This window comes from Vanderwaltozyma polyspora, genomic scaffold (assembly GCF_000150035.1).
Source record: "Vanderwaltozyma polyspora DSM 70294 KpolScaffold1037 genomic scaffold, whole genome shotgun sequence".
In the NCBI taxonomy this organism is placed as follows: domain Eukaryota; kingdom Fungi; phylum Ascomycota; class Saccharomycetes; order Saccharomycetales; family Saccharomycetaceae; genus Vanderwaltozyma; species Vanderwaltozyma polyspora.
In genome coordinates, this window is record NW_001834668.1 from 20,461 (window position 1) to 36,673 (window position 16,213).

At 35.1% G+C, this 16,213-nt stretch overlaps 9 protein-coding genes across 9 annotated transcripts; 4 read left to right on the forward strand and 5 right to left on the reverse strand.

Moving 5' to 3' along the window:
- Positions 1-1,019: 1,019 nt before the first annotated feature.
- Kpol_1037p10 (uncharacterized protein) lies at positions 1,020-2,093 on the reverse strand (the record flags this gene model as incomplete). The annotated part of the gene is made up of 1 exon (XM_001645222.1): positions 1,020-2,093. One exon carries the CDS (start codon positions 2,091-2,093, stop codon positions 1,020-1,022), a length of 1,074 nt encoding a protein of 357 aa, XP_001645272.1.
- A 1,420-nt stretch (positions 2,094-3,513) lies between these two features.
- RRN11 (Rrn11p) lies at positions 3,514-4,719 on the forward strand (the record flags this gene model as incomplete). The annotated part of the gene is made up of 1 exon (XM_001645223.1): positions 3,514-4,719. One exon carries the CDS (start codon positions 3,514-3,516, stop codon positions 4,717-4,719), a length of 1,206 nt encoding a protein of 401 aa, XP_001645273.1.
- An 834-nt stretch (positions 4,720-5,553) lies between these two features.
- Positions 5,554-7,566, forward strand: PLB3 (lysophospholipase; the record flags this gene model as incomplete). The annotated part of the gene is made up of 1 exon (XM_001645224.1): positions 5,554-7,566. The coding sequence occupies one exon, from the start codon at positions 5,554-5,556 to the stop codon at positions 7,564-7,566; it is 2,013 nt and encodes a 670-aa protein (XP_001645274.1).
- A 276-nt stretch (positions 7,567-7,842) lies between these two features.
- Positions 7,843-9,108, reverse strand: TAF4 (Taf4p; the record flags this gene model as incomplete). Its single annotated transcript, XM_001645225.1, has 1 exon — positions 7,843-9,108. The coding sequence occupies one exon, from the start codon at positions 9,106-9,108 to the stop codon at positions 7,843-7,845; it is 1,266 nt and encodes a 421-aa protein (XP_001645275.1).
- Positions 9,109-9,586: 478 nt separating this feature from the next.
- Positions 9,587-10,699, forward strand: RCL1 (rRNA-processing endoribonuclease; the record flags this gene model as incomplete). The annotated part of the gene is made up of 1 exon (XM_001645226.1): positions 9,587-10,699. The coding sequence occupies one exon, from the start codon at positions 9,587-9,589 to the stop codon at positions 10,697-10,699; it is 1,113 nt and encodes a 370-aa protein (XP_001645276.1).
- Positions 10,700-10,941: 242 nt separating this feature from the next.
- Positions 10,942-12,420, reverse strand: MVP1 (Mvp1p; the record flags this gene model as incomplete). The annotated part of the gene is made up of 1 exon (XM_001645227.1): positions 10,942-12,420. One exon carries the CDS (start codon positions 12,418-12,420, stop codon positions 10,942-10,944), a length of 1,479 nt encoding a protein of 492 aa, XP_001645277.1.
- Positions 12,421-12,757: 337 nt separating this feature from the next.
- On the forward strand, positions 12,758-13,318 carry COQ10 (ubiquinone-binding protein COQ10; the record flags this gene model as incomplete). The annotated part of the gene is made up of 1 exon (XM_001645228.1): positions 12,758-13,318. One exon carries the CDS (start codon positions 12,758-12,760, stop codon positions 13,316-13,318), a length of 561 nt encoding a protein of 186 aa, XP_001645278.1.
- Positions 13,319-13,687: 369 nt separating this feature from the next.
- On the reverse strand, positions 13,688-14,191 carry MIX17 (Mix17p; the record flags this gene model as incomplete). Its single annotated transcript, XM_001645229.1, has 1 exon — positions 13,688-14,191. The coding sequence occupies one exon, from the start codon at positions 14,189-14,191 to the stop codon at positions 13,688-13,690; it is 504 nt and encodes a 167-aa protein (XP_001645279.1).
- An 877-nt stretch (positions 14,192-15,068) lies between these two features.
- On the reverse strand, positions 15,069-15,890 carry CSI2 (Csi2p; the record flags this gene model as incomplete). The annotated part of the gene is made up of 1 exon (XM_001645230.1): positions 15,069-15,890. One exon carries the CDS (start codon positions 15,888-15,890, stop codon positions 15,069-15,071), a length of 822 nt encoding a protein of 273 aa, XP_001645280.1.
- Positions 15,891-16,213: the final 323 nt, after the last annotated feature.

Sequence of the window (16,213 nt, forward strand, 5' to 3'; positions counted from 1 at the left end):
GTTTAGATATATACCCTTCTTTCCAGATTAGTGATGAAGTCTCATATTGCTTTCAAAAAGTATATTTGACATCTAGATAATTATCAATCCGTTGCATTGCTTTTACTAAAGATTTTACTAGAATTAGTTTTAATATTTAAAGATTTGATTTAAGTTAATTTAATTTAATTTACATACTTTAATATTTTATAAATAAAACATTACTAATATCTACATGAACACAATAAAACTAAAAGCTCTTGCACTGATAGGGTATTACCTAGTACCTAGTTATTTAAGCTAGATGCTAGCAAACTAAATTTCAATATCTAACCTTCTTCACTAATCTAATCTATTTTAACTAAAGATTTGGGAAAACCTTATAAAAATGTTGATAAAACCAAAATAAAGGTCAATTGCTCATATTCAATATATATCCCCAGTATATTTTGAATTAGAATACAATTAACGTAAGTTGATAATCTGTCATCATCGCAATTTCCACACAAAAGACAATTACTGACACATATTAAAATCATTAGCGGGAAAGCGCACAACTAAATCAAAGAATACTAATCAGATTTTGCAATTGTTTGCAATTGGAATGAATACAGATACTCAACCTTGGAATAATCAATTATTAATACGAAGCTTTCAAAAATTTATAAGAAGCTTTTTAAAAACGTTCAGAAGAAATAGAAGTTCTAAAACCATCAAATAATGATAAATACATCATTAATAATCAATTCTGTTCATACCTAAAACTAGCTGGCCATTCTTGAAATAAGTAGAACTTTCATGAACTCATAATGATTGATGTATCATACGTTGGGTAATATTTAGTGATGAATTGGAGTTGGAGGTAAAAATTGAAATACTAATTATAACATTGGAATCTAATGTCATTGAAATGTGACACCTTCATTTGTAAGATTAAAATTGTAAATTAATCGAGCTTAGTTTCATGCAACGAGAAAGAAAGTTTGTAGTTCTTTCCTTTTAGAAATACTTTTTTGATTTGTTGATTCAGGTTCAACTTTTTATAATGGGGATGATTGGAAAATTGTGATGTCGAATACCATTTTATTTTGCCTTTCAAAAGGTTCATATTGATATCTTGACTTTTTATAACTTCGAGGTTCTTCATTTATACCATGGATTGATTTTAGATTATAATCATATTCTTGTGCAATAGAATCAGGTTTTTGATTTAAATTGCAATTATTGTCATATTTTGTAAAAGAAGGTGGTGATTGAGGAATAGTAGGATAATGTCTACTATTTATATTATTAGAGTATACTATGTTATAGTTAGGACTATAATTTTCTTTAAAATAACTCTGTAAATTATTATTTTGAATTTGGATTTGGATTTTGTTTTGATTTTTGTATTGGTACTGGTGCTGATAATGATATTGATATTGATATGTACATGTATTCTTGTTTTGATTTTTATTTTGAATATTTGGATATTCATTGTTAATTTGGTTATCGTTTGGCATTAAATTTGTCTTATCAATATCAGTTATATTATAAAACTCAGCATTTTGAATTTTTCTTTTGTTATATGGATTCATCCCATCATTAGAGATGGTACGAGCTTGTAAGTCGAATTCTTTGTTGAAGATATATTGTTTCTTTTTGGTTGGTTGATTAATTGAATAACTATCACAAATAATTACTGATCTATTAGAATAACTTCTTTCACATTGTTCCAAAAACCGTCTATCAGATTCTTGTTGAGCTAAAATATAATTTCTATTGTACTTGTTAACTCTTTTAAAAGGTTTTTTTGTATTTTGCAATTCAGCACTGTTATTAATGTTAATGGCATTTTTTTGTTCATCTAAACTTGATCGTTGAACTGCTTGTTGTGGATGAGTGATGCTATACATCAAAGCTTCGAAGTGCTGATTTAGGTTATCCCTCGTAATGACTTCTTTGTTATTATTTAACCATTTCCTGAAATGGTGAGGTCCATTTGAATATTCTGCATTTCTATTGATTTTATTACCTATTTTGATAAAGCAACGTTTGATCTTATCTTTATAGGAATTTACTTTAGAAGGAGTCTTCAACGTAAAATTTTTGTTTTCGATATATTGTTTAACCATTTTGTAAAATAATGGAGGAGATGGAGTGGAGTGGGATTGCAAGTGGTTCTGAGAGAATCTTGATTGAGGATATGTTGAATATAAGTCGATTCAAGTTATCGATTTTTAGACAAAGTTGGTTGATATAGTTGAGTTTGGACTTGAACTAAGCAACTAAATTATGATATGGAGAGATTAACGAAACTTGAGTATAGATGGGAAAACATACTGCTATTTATAGGTTTTGAAAATACATTTTTGATTCTAGTAACGTCACAATCACAATCATATTGTTTGTGACAGCCAAAGATAGTTTGTTATTCACCTATTTCTGATCAATTCTTTGTTTCAATAACCCCATTGTTGTCTACTTATCGTTGTTTCTATGAGTGGTTTGAATACCTCTATTTGAAGTTTTTAAATGGTTCCACAATGGTGATTGAGGTTCATTGGTATCCTCTAACAAAAAAGGATACAACTTCTATATATTCAAGACTATTTTCTATTATAGTCTATTTTGTGTGTTATGATAACCTTAGTTTAAATGAATAACCTCTAACCGTTGAAAGAAATAGGTTAGTATCGAAATTTCTACAATCAGTATGGAATAGAATCAGTTTCTTGCTATTTTGATCCTCTTGATAGACATATTGTGGTTAATAGTGAGTCGAGTGTTGTAATATGTAAAGAAGCTTGATGGTTGAAGCAGAGTATGACTGATCAATGAGGTTAAAGCACAAAAAGTGTTATCCACAATAAACTAAACCTTTTGTTCTGTTGTTGAAACCAAACCTAGTTGCACAAGTAAAATATGTATAGTTTTACATCAACAGCGACATTTTGACGTACTTTGAAGCTCTAATCATCTTGATATTTGAGTAAACCTCATCCCATTGTTACTATCATGATGATGACACTAATATGTAAAAGGCAAAGTCGGTTGCTTTGGTCAAAATATACCCAACACTGCCCCCTGAGTCAATAATTCTAGCTAAGTAACACTAATCCAGTCTATTTGAAACTTGTAACCTGTATTTAGTCCCTCTGGTGAGCCAGGATCAAACAGTTAGGTTTTGTAGTGCTTAAACCCTTGGACGGATCTAAGTGCGAGCATAACCATTATTTAAATAACTAAATCAGCTCAAACAAAACCAGATATCATCTGCAATAACACAATCGACTAGAATACACCTCTCGCAAGTAAACCTTATACCGTCTTACCATCTTTCTTAACAGGCATTTTGCTATTGTTTATGTTTCCTGTATATATACAAAGCTTATATATTTTAAATCTGAAATTTTTCACTAGCTATAAAAAAAAGTCAAGCTCATCTCATCTCATCTCATCTCGAGAAGAACAGATAGGTTATAAAAGAGATCAAGTGTTTGATACATAGGGGCCCCATACTGCCTGTTCACAAGAAGGTGTGGTTAATCGTTGATGTTTGAAGTACCTACAATTGACTCCACCAAGAGGAGTGTGGTTAATTTCAAGAAACTTAGATACCAATACATGAACCATATGTATGAGAGGAACAGATATAACAAGAATGGACAAGGGCTGCCAACACCGGTGTCCTCAGAGAATGAGATGAATGCAAGTGAGGATGAAGTATCACATAAACGTGTACGCAAGAGATGGAGACGTATAGTTGGTGAATCAGTCAGCAGTGATGAGGAGGAGGAAGAGGAAGAGGAGGACGAGCAAGAGCAAGAAGGAGATGAAGAGAAGAAGTATTTTAGTAGATATGATAAACCAGAGGATAGTTTTGAGAGATGGGCTAGTAACACCAAACATCGCAAGAGCATCAACAGGAAGATGATGAGTTATAAGAAGTACAATAAGCTTACTAAATATAGTCGAAAAAAAATCCAGGTACCATTAATCAGAAGCAATAGAAAGTTACAAGAGAACTTCTTATCAGTAATCGATGGATACGAGTTGATCGATGATAATATCAATCTCAAAGAAAATTTCACGATGGTTAACGTCAAACTTCTCACCGATCTGATGTATGAGAGTATCTTTAAAGAGAACTGGAAGATTGCATATAGATGTTTTACACTTTTGATAAGACTACCAAAGACTAGCATCCGTAAGATATGGAACCTTGGAAGCATGATCATCGAGAACCTGGAGGGGATCAATAAGACCATTGAATTTTTAAAACTATTCAATAACATTCACTCCAGGTACAAGAAAAAAATCTTCAATCAGACCGTGAACTACAGGGAAGCACCTGTATTTAACGATGGTTCGAGAAACAAGACACCAATATATATAAAGACACTGTTATGGAAAGAAATAACAACAACGAGCACAAGCTCTAGGACAAGTTCAAACTACAACGAGCTCATCGAGTACTTGTCTGAATTGACATTGATCCCTCCATTCATGGAAGACAGCGAAATATGGTATATATATGGGATAGTGCACTTGCAAAGGGCGAACGAGTTGTCGATGAACCTTGAGCATTACATCGACAACAGCTCGTCTAGCAAAGACATTGCCAACAACGAAGTAGTGCAAAACATCAAACTTGCACAAAAATTCTTGAAAAAGGCCAAAGAATTGAGCAAGATCGAAGTTCCCGAGAGACAGATAACGCTAATGATCAAGAACATTGAGGGCAGGATGATACATTAGAGAGTAGACATTAGAGAATAGACATTGAGCAATAGACAGTAGACACATCATTAATCCCTTCCTCATCCCCCCGTTTTATTGCAATTAGCAATAGTAATAGCATTCGTTATAGTTTAGTACATAACACAACATAGCATAGCAAATAGCAAATTCGATGTAACTTTAAATACCTCAAACCGAGCTTAACCTTAAAAGGCTAAACCTTTAGACTTCCTATTCGAGTCCCATCGAATCCGTAATCAGCTCAGTTCTAGCAAGTTGCAGTCCTTCCCTGTCTGGATGAGTTTTGGTTTGATCCTTGTCAGAGACAAGGTGATGCCTGTGCTTGTTCTCGTCCTTGAGCTGATGGTGACCCCTGTCAAGTTGAGCCTCTTTTCGTTCAGGTGAATGTTGTTGTTGTAGTTTTTGGTCTGGTCTGGTTCGGTTCGGTTCGGTATTTGCGCAGTTGCAAAAGAGGCTTTACAGCGTTGTTGAATGTCTCTGATGGGCTCGCCTCGGTTCTGGTTTTTCGATGGGTTTTTGCACCAAGTTGCAATGCTTTTTGATCTTAATTATCTTATATAAATGGTATTTGATATCGATTGGTTTCGGTTTGGGTTCTTATTAAAGACCTTCCCATTCTCTTCTTTAAGTTGGGAATGTTATTGCAAGAGGTTAAGACAACATCGTACTATCGGTGGTGATTTATTTAAATAACTAAAAGTGTGTGTGTGTGTTTGATTATTTTTTTTAGATAATTCGCAGAGCACTCATTGTATTTCTGATTTCAGTTTATACGTTTCAATTCGTCTACTTTATATCTAGTTTGTATAATATAGTGTCGGTTTTGTAATTATGCAATTGCAGAATCTATTGTTGTTATCGGCAGTGGCGGGTTTGCCAGCTGCCGTAGACGCCTGGTCTCCTTCAAACAGCTATGCTCCAGGCAACGTCTCCTGTCCTGCTAACGCTAACTTCGTCAGAGCTGGTGGGAAATTGTCTGATGAAGAAATCGACTGGTTGGCAAAGAGAGAGGTCTACACCACTGAGAGTTTGAAGGATTTCATGACAAGGGCAATGGCCAACTTCACCGATTCCTCAATCTTGGATCAACTGTTCGGTTCTTCAAACTCAAGCAATGTCCCTAAAATCGCTGTCGCTGCCTCTGGTGGTGGTTACAGAGCTATGTTGAGTGGTGCTGGTATGATCTCAGCCATGGACAACAGAACCGTGGGTGCAAACGAACACGGTCTTGGTGGTTTGTTGCAGAGTACTACTTATTTGGCTGGTTTATCCGGTGGTAACTGGCTAGTCGGTACTTTGGCATGGAATAACTGGACTTCAGTCCAAGATATAGTGAACAACTTCACAAAGGATGACTCCATCTGGGATATCTCAAACAGTATCTTCACCCCTGGTGGTTTGGACATCGCAAAAACCGTGCTAAGATGGAATCACATCTCAGATGCTGTGAAGGATAAACAGGAAGCAGGCTTTAACGTATCCTTGACTGATATCTGGGGTCGTGCTCTATCCTACGGTTTCTTCCCTTCTTTGAAAAGAGGTGGTGAAGCTTACACTTGGTCCACTTTAAGAGAAGCTCAAGTTTTCCAAGACGGTGCTATGCCTTTCCCAATCTCTGTCGCTGATGGTAGGTACCCTGGTTCTTACATTATCAACTTGAACGCTACTTTATTCGAATTCAATCCTTTCGAAATGGGTTCCTGGGATCCAACTTTAAATGCCTTCTCTGATGTTAAGTATTTGGGTACTAACGTAACTAACGGTACCCCTGTCAACACCGACGTTTGTGTAGAAGGTTACGACAACACTGGTTTCATCATGGGTACTTCCTCAAGTTTGTTCAACCAATTCTTGTTGAGATTGAACACCACAGGTTTGAACTCATTTATCCAAGATATTGTTAGACATTATTTGGTCGATTTATCAAACGAATCCGATGATATCGCCATTTACGCTCCAAATCCTTTCAAGAACACTAACCATATCAAGAGCAACTACTCTCAAGTACTATCTGAAACCGATTACTTATTCTTGGTCGATGGTGGTGAAGATCAACAGAATATCCCATTGGTTCCATTACTACAAAAAGAACGTGACATAGATGTCATCTTTGCCTTGGATAATTCCGCTGACACCAACAATTCATGGCCAAACGGTGCCTCCCTAGTTAACACTTACCAACGTCAATTCGAATCACAAGGTGTTAACATTGCTTTCCCTTACGTTCCAGACACAAACAGTTTTGTTAACTTGGGTTTGAACAGAAAACCAACTTTCTTCGGTTGTGAAGCCTCTAACATGACTAGTTTGAGACAAACTCCACCTTTGGTTGTTTACATTCCAAACTCAAAGTATTCTTATGCTAGTAACCAAAGTACTTTCAAGATGTCTTACTCTAAAAAGGAGCGTATCGGTATGATCCAAAATGGTTTCGAAGCAGCCACTAGAGGTAATTTCACTTATGACCCTGAATTCATCGGTTGTGTTGCTTGTGCTATCTTAAAGCGTAAGCAAGAAAGTTTGAATGCAACTTTGCCTGCTGAATGTGAAGCATGTTTGACCACTTACTGTTGGAACGGTACCATCAGCAATGATCCAAACAGTGCGGATGAAATTGATAACGGTGAACCTGATACCATTTTAAGTACTACTTCTTCCAAGAAATCTGGTAAGACATCTACTTCAAAGTCTTCAAAATCTTCAAAGACTACTTCAACTGATAATTCTAAATCAGGTTCATCAGACTCAACCAAATCAGGTTCTGTCCACGTTGTTTCACCATATGACTTTACAACAATTTTGACATTCATTTTGGGTGTTTCGGTCATTTCTTTCTATATTTGAACCCTCAGCTAAAACAAAGAAAGTAAAGCATTTAATTATTCCCAAATATGAGGTATTTGAGTTCGTATTCATTTATTTCATAAATTAGAAAAGTATATAGGTAGCTAGTTTTTTTGAAATACAATAGTCTATTATTATTTAGAAAACGAGAATTTGTCCTGCATAGATCACTGATGCATTTTATTGAATTGAACTGGCTCTTTAAATCGTGATTATGAGTCGATCGATGCAAATTTATTTATTCGTAACTATATAACAATAATATTTTAAATATTACTAATCTCTAATTCTTGCATAACCCTTTGTGATGATGTTGTGAGATCCAATTCTTCTGTTTTCTAATGCATTTAATAAATCTCTCATTACAATACCTGGTTCCTCTCTAGCTTCTCTGAATCTTAAACCAGTATCACCCCTAGCGGCTATTGCAGCAGCAATATTTCCTGCACCTTTGCCTGTTGCTGCCAATGGCTTATTTGTCGATGAAGTTAACCAACCATATTGTTTTTTACTACCTGCTCTCAATCCTGCAGTGGCATTCGAAGCTCTATGAAGTGTTTCCTCCGAATCAATTTTATTTTCTGTATCTTCCTTTTCAAGACCCAATGCAATACGTTTTTTAACACGTCTTTCTTCATCTTTTTTCTGTTGGATAGCTATTGATTTCAATGCAATTGCAACTTCACTTCTCCTTCCGGAATTAACTTTTACTGCTTTCCTTCTATGTCTTGAAATAACTATGGTATTTGTAATAATATCTCTCATATAATTTTCACAAGATGATGAAATCATCTGTAGAATTTCACCTTGTTTTGCAAAATTTTGATTGAAGTTTTGTTCTTTAGATGCCTTTTTCATGAAGGCAGCCACCTGATCAGGATGTAAGAATGGTGGATGTTCAGGAATATTAACGGCTGCTGGTTGACTTTGAGTTTTTGATGCTGCCACAGATGATGTCAATAGTGCTTCTTCCTCCCTGATATCGACACCTGCAGAAAACAGCACGTCTGACATTTTACTTGCATCAGTTTGTGATTGAGAGCCTTTAGCTCCAGGTTTCCCAGATTCTTTTTTATTTACATTCTTCCCACCCGTAGTCTTTCCTTTCTTTTCATTCTTTTTCGGTAGAGCTAATCCACTATTACTTGTTGGAATTGCATCTTTTTTCAAATCAGTGCTTGGAGCAACACTCTTTGGAAGCGACAATCCATCTGAATTCTTCACTGCACTATCGAATGCACTTGTTGAATCTGAAGTAAACTCTGATGGAGTGCTCTTTGAATTTTCAATATTTTGAGATGAACTATCCGTAGTAATACCAAAATCAAAAGTAGGATTAGAATCGTCTAGTCCGCTTTCAGTCTTTATTTTTTTCATTGGTGGTTCATTACTGCTTTCATTTCCTGTCCCATTTTCATTCTCATTCTGATTCTGATTCTGATTCTCAGTCTGATTCTCATTTCCATTTACATTTCCACTAACATTTTCGTTATCATTCTTAGTATCGATACCATTATTATTACTACTTAAAGTTCCTGACATTATAACCTGTAGTAACTCTTGTCACTGTCTCCTCAAATCAACTGGACGTAATCCCTTGGAAGTATAAATAGCCAACAGATACGAGATTATAGATATCTCACTCGTGGTATCAGAAGTATGACGATTACAGACTTATCTGTCTCAGTTTATATATGTTCAATGTAGTGTATTATGCTTTAATACTCGAGTTTTTATCAAATTAGTCCAAATAATTCGATATTTTCAAATTTTGAAATCGGAAATCACGAAAGTCACGTGAGTATATCGTATCATGACTCACGGCAGTCACATGACCTGGTTCTGAAATTATATCCAAAAAATAAAAAAAAAAAGAAACTTTTGATGAAAAGTGAAAAATTTCCAAAATTTAAAGCTCATCTCATCTCATCTCACTGTTGATTTAAAGATAAATGGGTTTAAAAGTAGGAAATATTGGGTACTATAAGGTGTATTGGAAGCAGTAACTAGGTCAATCGAGATGTCATCTAGAGGTATTGGTTCTAAGAGTGAATACTTGGTTTTCCAAGGGGCTCAAAATTTTCGTTTGCGTATAATTTTAGCCACTTTATCAGGTCAAATGATTAAAATTGAAAAAATCCGTTCCAATGACTTGAATCCTGGTTTGAAAGACTACGAAGTGTCATTTATGAGACTTATAGAGGCTGTCACTAATGGTAGTGTTATTGAGATTTCATATACTGGTACCACAGTTATTTATAGACCAGGTATTATAATTGGTGGTTCATATACACATAACTGTCCAAATAGTAAACCTGTTGGTTATTATGTTGAACCAATGTTATATCTGGCACCATTCTCAAAGAAGAAGTTTTCAATTATATTCCGTGGTATTACTTCATCTCATAGTGATGCAGGTATTGAAGCTATTAAGTGGGGGTTAATGCCAGTGATGGAAAAATTTGGTGTAAGGGAATGTGCTTTGCATACTTTGAAAAGAGGAGCTCCACCATTAGGAGGTGGTGAAGTTCATTTAGTGGTTGATACTTTAATTGCCCAACCTATTACCATGCATGAATTGGATATACCTCCAATCGTTAAAATCAGAGGTGTTGCATATTCGACAAGAGTCAGTCCGTCAATGGTGAATAGAATGATTGATGGTGCTAAACAAGTATTGAAGAATGTTGGTTGTGAAGTAAACATTACTGCTGACGTTTGGAGAGGTGAAAACTCTGGTAAGAGTCCGGGTTGGGGTATTACTTTAGTGGCTGAAACAAAAAAGGGTTGGTGTTTCTTTTCTGAAGAAATTGGTAATTCTGGTGATATACCAGAAGATATTGGTTCAAAAGTTGCATATCATTTATTAGAAGAAATTTCCATTAGTTCAGTAGTCGGTAGAAATCAATTACCATTAGCACTAACGTATATGGTCATCGGTAAGGAAGATATTGGTAGATTAAGAATTTCTCAAAATCAAATCGATGAAAAATTCGTTTCACTACTAAGAGATATGAAGAAGTTCTTTGGTACCGAAGTATTACTGAAGGAGGTTGATGATCCAGATAGTAATGACTTTATAGCAACAGTTAAAGGTGTTGGTTTTACCAATACCAATAAAAAAATTGCATAGAAAGTTTTCATGATAAATTCATATCGAACATTGTTAAATTATAAAATAATAATATAAAATAAAATACAATACAATAAACAAAAAAAAATCTATATGTATAAACTCAATGATATAGACAATAATAGGATATATACATATCCATATAGTATATTGCATCTCAAAAAATGTATATTAATTAATATTACCTTTTTTATGTCTCATCATCAATATGCAATGCATGTTTAGTTAATTTATTTATTTTTTCAATCTTTGTTATATGTAGGCATATCAACTAATTGATCCATTAGCTTTTCCCATTCGTTCATATTAAGACCAGCAAAATTGGAGTTGAGTCTTACCCAATCTTGGAAGGCAGTCGAGATCAGAAATTGTGTCTCTTGGAAAATAATGAATTCTTCAAGAATGCATTCTCTTATCAACCATGCTTTATTGGATTGCTCCATTATGCTTTTTTTATCTACAGAGATAGTTGTTCTTATTTTATCGTATTCTGCACCACTTGAATCAGGCTTGCCCTTCATAGATTCTAACTTTTCTGTATTGTTTTGAACATGTTTATAAAGTTGTGCAATATTATTGCCTCCTAGCATTCGGTACCTCTCAAATAGATTTTTTAATGACACTAATATGTCTACGAATATTTTAAATTTTGGTATTAAAATTCTTGTATATTCAGCGGTAGTATCATGAGTCAGCTCTACAGAACCTACTAGATGTTGGTTGACTATTCCTAGATGGTTATTTATATCCAAAATTGTATCGCTATGCTCAACTGGGTATAATTTTGGCGTTAAATCGGTTAGTTCGTTAATTAAAGAATTCAAAGCGGATTTCTCATGTGCAATCTGTTTTAATCTTTTCTCATATCTTTCTACCATCACAGCAATTTTTGTCCATGTATTAATCAATTTATCAATAGTATTATTTGCGATATTCCAATTTTCAGCAAATTCTTTTTTCCAAATCTTTTTAAAGAAAGGTGATAGCTCTTTGGTGGTCAACTCATCTTCAGCATTAAAATTATTTTGTTTCTTATACGAATTGATATCAGAATTAAAAGTTAAGAAAATATTAACGAATTTGTCATTCTTTAACAATGGATGTTTCAAAATTAGATTGATGAACCTTTTCAACCCTCTTCTTCTTCTCTCCATAAAGACCCTATCCAAATTTTGAGAGCTACCTATCTTTTTTGGAGGCAATTCAGGTATTAACCTGAATGGATATATTTTAATCAGAATTTCTTGTAGCCAAATGAAATCTGAATACCTTCTGACCACTGAATTATTACTTGATGTCATATCCAAAGAATTTTTAACCAAATAATTTGTGTGTTTAAACAGCATACCTTCTCTTTCAGGGATTTCCTCGACAGTGATTAAATCTATACTTAAAGGATTATATGATTTCCTTAAACTTTTTGACCAACTTTCAAATTCTGCTTGTTCATTGACCAAAGATGTAACTCTTGTAGCACCAGGAGCATCATCCTTCGATTTTTTAACCTCTTGGACAGGTTTCTGAGCAGGTTCCCCCCATATAGACCCATCCAAAACTTCATTCTTTGATAAAACCCCAGATAATTCATCATAAGATGGTACTGCCATGGGAGCAGTAGTTGTCGTTGTCGTTGTCGTTGTTGCTAAAGTAGGCTTAAAATGATCATTATTCGATCTCCCATTGGCGTTCCAAGGGTCAATATCTTCAAGGATATTCATCATAATACTAATAACGAACACTCTTAATGGCTTATCTTACTCTCCTGTAGCACCAAGTACTAACTTCAATGCTTTTACCTTTGTTATTCAGTTAAAGGTATAGGCTTTTAAAATATTTGATCAATTTCAAAGCTTTAAAAAAGTTTCAACGTTTAATATATCGATGATATAAGGTTTGCACCTGCAATGAGGAATATACACTTCAGTTTTGTTTAAACTGACAGGTTATAAGTACAAGTTTGGGTAGTGTTAATTAAGTTTGTAAAGTGTCTATTGACCAAGTAGTCTTTTGGTTTTAAAAACTAGTATTCGTTTAGTAAGATTGTATGAGGACAGAGAGATGTTAAAGAGACTTCGAGTTGATGGAAGAGCAATTGCGATTGGTAGAAGGACACTATTTAGCAATGTTGGGGCCAAACGTCACCAAGAGTATGTTTTAGACAAGACTATGTATTGTAGTAGTCGTGAGGCTTATAATGTGATTAGTGAAGTATCGAGATATCACGAGTTTCTTCCGTATTGCAAAGAATCCTTTGTTCAATTACGTGATTCCAATGAGGGACGACCAACTAAAGCGGGGCTTAGGATTGGATTTCAACAGTATGACGATAAATTTGTTTGTGATGTTCAATGCAATGAGGATGCCAAGTCTGATAAATATACAGTTGTAGCTGAGTCGATATCCCATAATTTATTCTATTTTTTGAGCTCACAGTGGACAATTAGACCACATACGAACCGTAAGAACTGTACAGAGATACGGTTGTCGTTGAAATACCAATTCAAGTCAGCGTTATACAACACAGTTTCTGGTATATTTGCCAAGAGTGCCACTACGTTGGTGATGAAAGCGTTTGAGAAGAGGATATTTGACATCAAGCGTGGTCGTGTCAGTAATTAGAGTTAGAGTTAGAGTTTGAGTCAGAGTTAGAGGTAAAATTATTTTTTAATCTGTATATAATATTAATAATAATAATAATAAAGAATAATGATGTATAATATATATGAGTGTATAATAATTGCTCTGGCATAAGCGCACCTGTAGATAGAATAGACGTTCATGGATTAGCTTTCATATTAATTCTCTATCCCATCCAAAATAAAAAAAAATTTAAAGACAACAGAAATATTTTGTTTGAACTTTATGCAGAATATAATAAAATATGGTTTTTTGGTAAGGCAGTGTGACCTATATTATTAACAAGTTTGATTTGTTTTTTTTTTTTGAAATTTGGAGACAAATTACAATTAATCCATTGTTTGAACGAGATTAATATTGTCTTGCAGCTTCTTGACAAGCTTTCAACTGTTGTAGATAGTAATCACATATTTGGAAATTACCGTTGTTTTCGTCCAAACAACGAGTGAAGTTTTTAGCGTCAACATCGCAAGTTTTCACTTGTTCTTGAGCAAAACCTTGATCACTCATAGGAGCTACATTTTGCTGTTGTTGTTGTTGTTGTTGTACTGACTCGTTGCTGCCACTGCCTGAGAACATTCCTGTGATACCAGCACCGATGGTGTGGCCTACAGCACTACCGACAGCGACACCAGCAGCAGTAGAAGCCATCTGAGCAAACATGCCCGGTTGCCTTGGTTGGGCAGCAGTAGTAGCAGGAGGTTGAGAGTAGGCATTTGATTGTTGGGCAGGAGCAGGTTGTTGTCTGCTCATGGAAGGCATGGCAGCAGTAGAAGCTGAACGAGATTGACCACTTGAGCCAAAAGCACTTGATCTACCACTAGATCTGCCACCGGAACCTCTTGAACGAGCCATTATTTATTATATGAGATGATGTTAAGTTTTGATTTGAAATTAAAATTAAAATTTAAACGTAACTTAGCCTAACTTTAAGGTATGGAAACGGAAATCTTAACTGTGTTAATTCTGGACCTTACTGCAATAGATTGATTCTTATCAACTGGATGAGCACGATTGGGTGTTTTTTGGAATAATTGGACAAAATTGTAATGGGAATCATTTGTTAAAAAAAAAGGCCCTTCATTTATATATGATGAAGATCTGGAGGCTCTGTCTGGTATAGTATGGTGTTCGAGTTTCTTTTAATTTTTTCTTTTTCTGGGATTCTTACAAATTTTTTTTAAATTCGGAGGCACTAGCGGCGGTTTGTGCGGTGGTTTCTTACCCAATAGCCGGGTAACGTTGGTTTGCTTTAGTTGTAATGTGTGCGGTGTAAGAGTGTAACTGTGGATTTCCTTCTGGAAGGTGCTGGAGAACAAGACAAAAAATAGGGGAGGAAGAGGAAGGGCCGAGATGCCGAGGGAGTGTAAGTCCGATCTCGGAGAAACCGGGTGGGGGGAGAGCGGTTTTTGTGGTTTGTGGCTTTGTTGTCGTTTATTACGGCTAGTCATGTGATGTATCTGTGTGTGTGTCTCTGGTTCTCTATTATGCGCCATGGCTATTAAAACAATGTTGACACGGAACAACGTCTCTAAATCCAATGACACATTTGCTTATGACAACACTCATCGACTACTCTGTTAGATCCCAATAAAGGAATATACTCAATTGATTAAAATAAAAAATAATGGACCTCGTTCTTGTTCTTGTCCTGACTTGGTGACAATCTGTCATCTAGGTGTCTATGCATTCATTGTTTTATCATTTACGTACTCTATATATATTACAATAGCTACTTTCCATCGCCAAACTCCTTGTCTAGAAGCTCATCCAAGTGGACTGACGGTGGTCTAAATGGCTTGTTATTGATGTTACCTTCAATACCAGCACCGCCGACACCGCTATTCAGATTTATTACACTGGTAGGTATTATATTCGTAGTATTAGTAGTAGTAGTGCTGCCAACTGTAGATGTTGGCCCCATGATATGTGACGTTGGTGAAACGAAAAGGGTATTCAATGACATTGCTGATTTTTTATGGCTCAAGTTATACTCTTTTTCAACAAAACTAGCCATCATCTCACTTTCACTCGATACAATCGATGATCCACTCTCAATATCAAATGGTTTCTTTTGTGTGTGCGAGTAATCAATCGACTCCATGCTGCCCCAGTGATCGCCCATGTATGGGTTGTATTTGTTTTCAAGTAATCGTATTTTACTCTCTTTGCGTGCATTTCTCCAAGCTTTAAATGTTAAAAACATCCAAAGTATCAAAATTATACCGATTACAAAACCTAAACAACTCCCCACTGCAATGAAAACAGTGCCGTCAACCCTATCAGGGATTCTTATATACTTGTTATTTGTGGCTGATGGGATCCATACAGAATGGCTGTAACTTGTTGTACTACTACTGCTTAGACTACTGCTGGCAGAACTGCTAGTTATCATGCTAGTAGATATGCTTGTAAAAGTTGTTGAACTACCAGTGACGGTACTGGTCGTTTTGCTAGTGGAAATGACACTAGAGCTACTGGTACTAGTTGTGCTAGTACTAGTACTAGTACTTGTGACCAATTTTGGAAGTCCTCTTTTCAATACAGTATCCATTATATCTATATATAACGTTGCTTTCTTTTCAATTTGATACTATCAATGATATATTCAGATTTCTTGTGGTGATCAATGAACGTTCTATCTATACTAAAAAGCGATACACACACACACATATATATATAACAATATCAAAATCCTTTACATACAGAAATAGATAGATGCATTTATATATATATATCAAGCCCAGCCAAAAGTATACACGTATACGCCAACGAGGGATTGGAGGGGGAGTGGAAGGTGAAAGAAATACGCTAATTGCATATCAAATCAGCCTTAGCATGGACAATTAAAATGCATGGTTAAAGAGTGACCGTTAC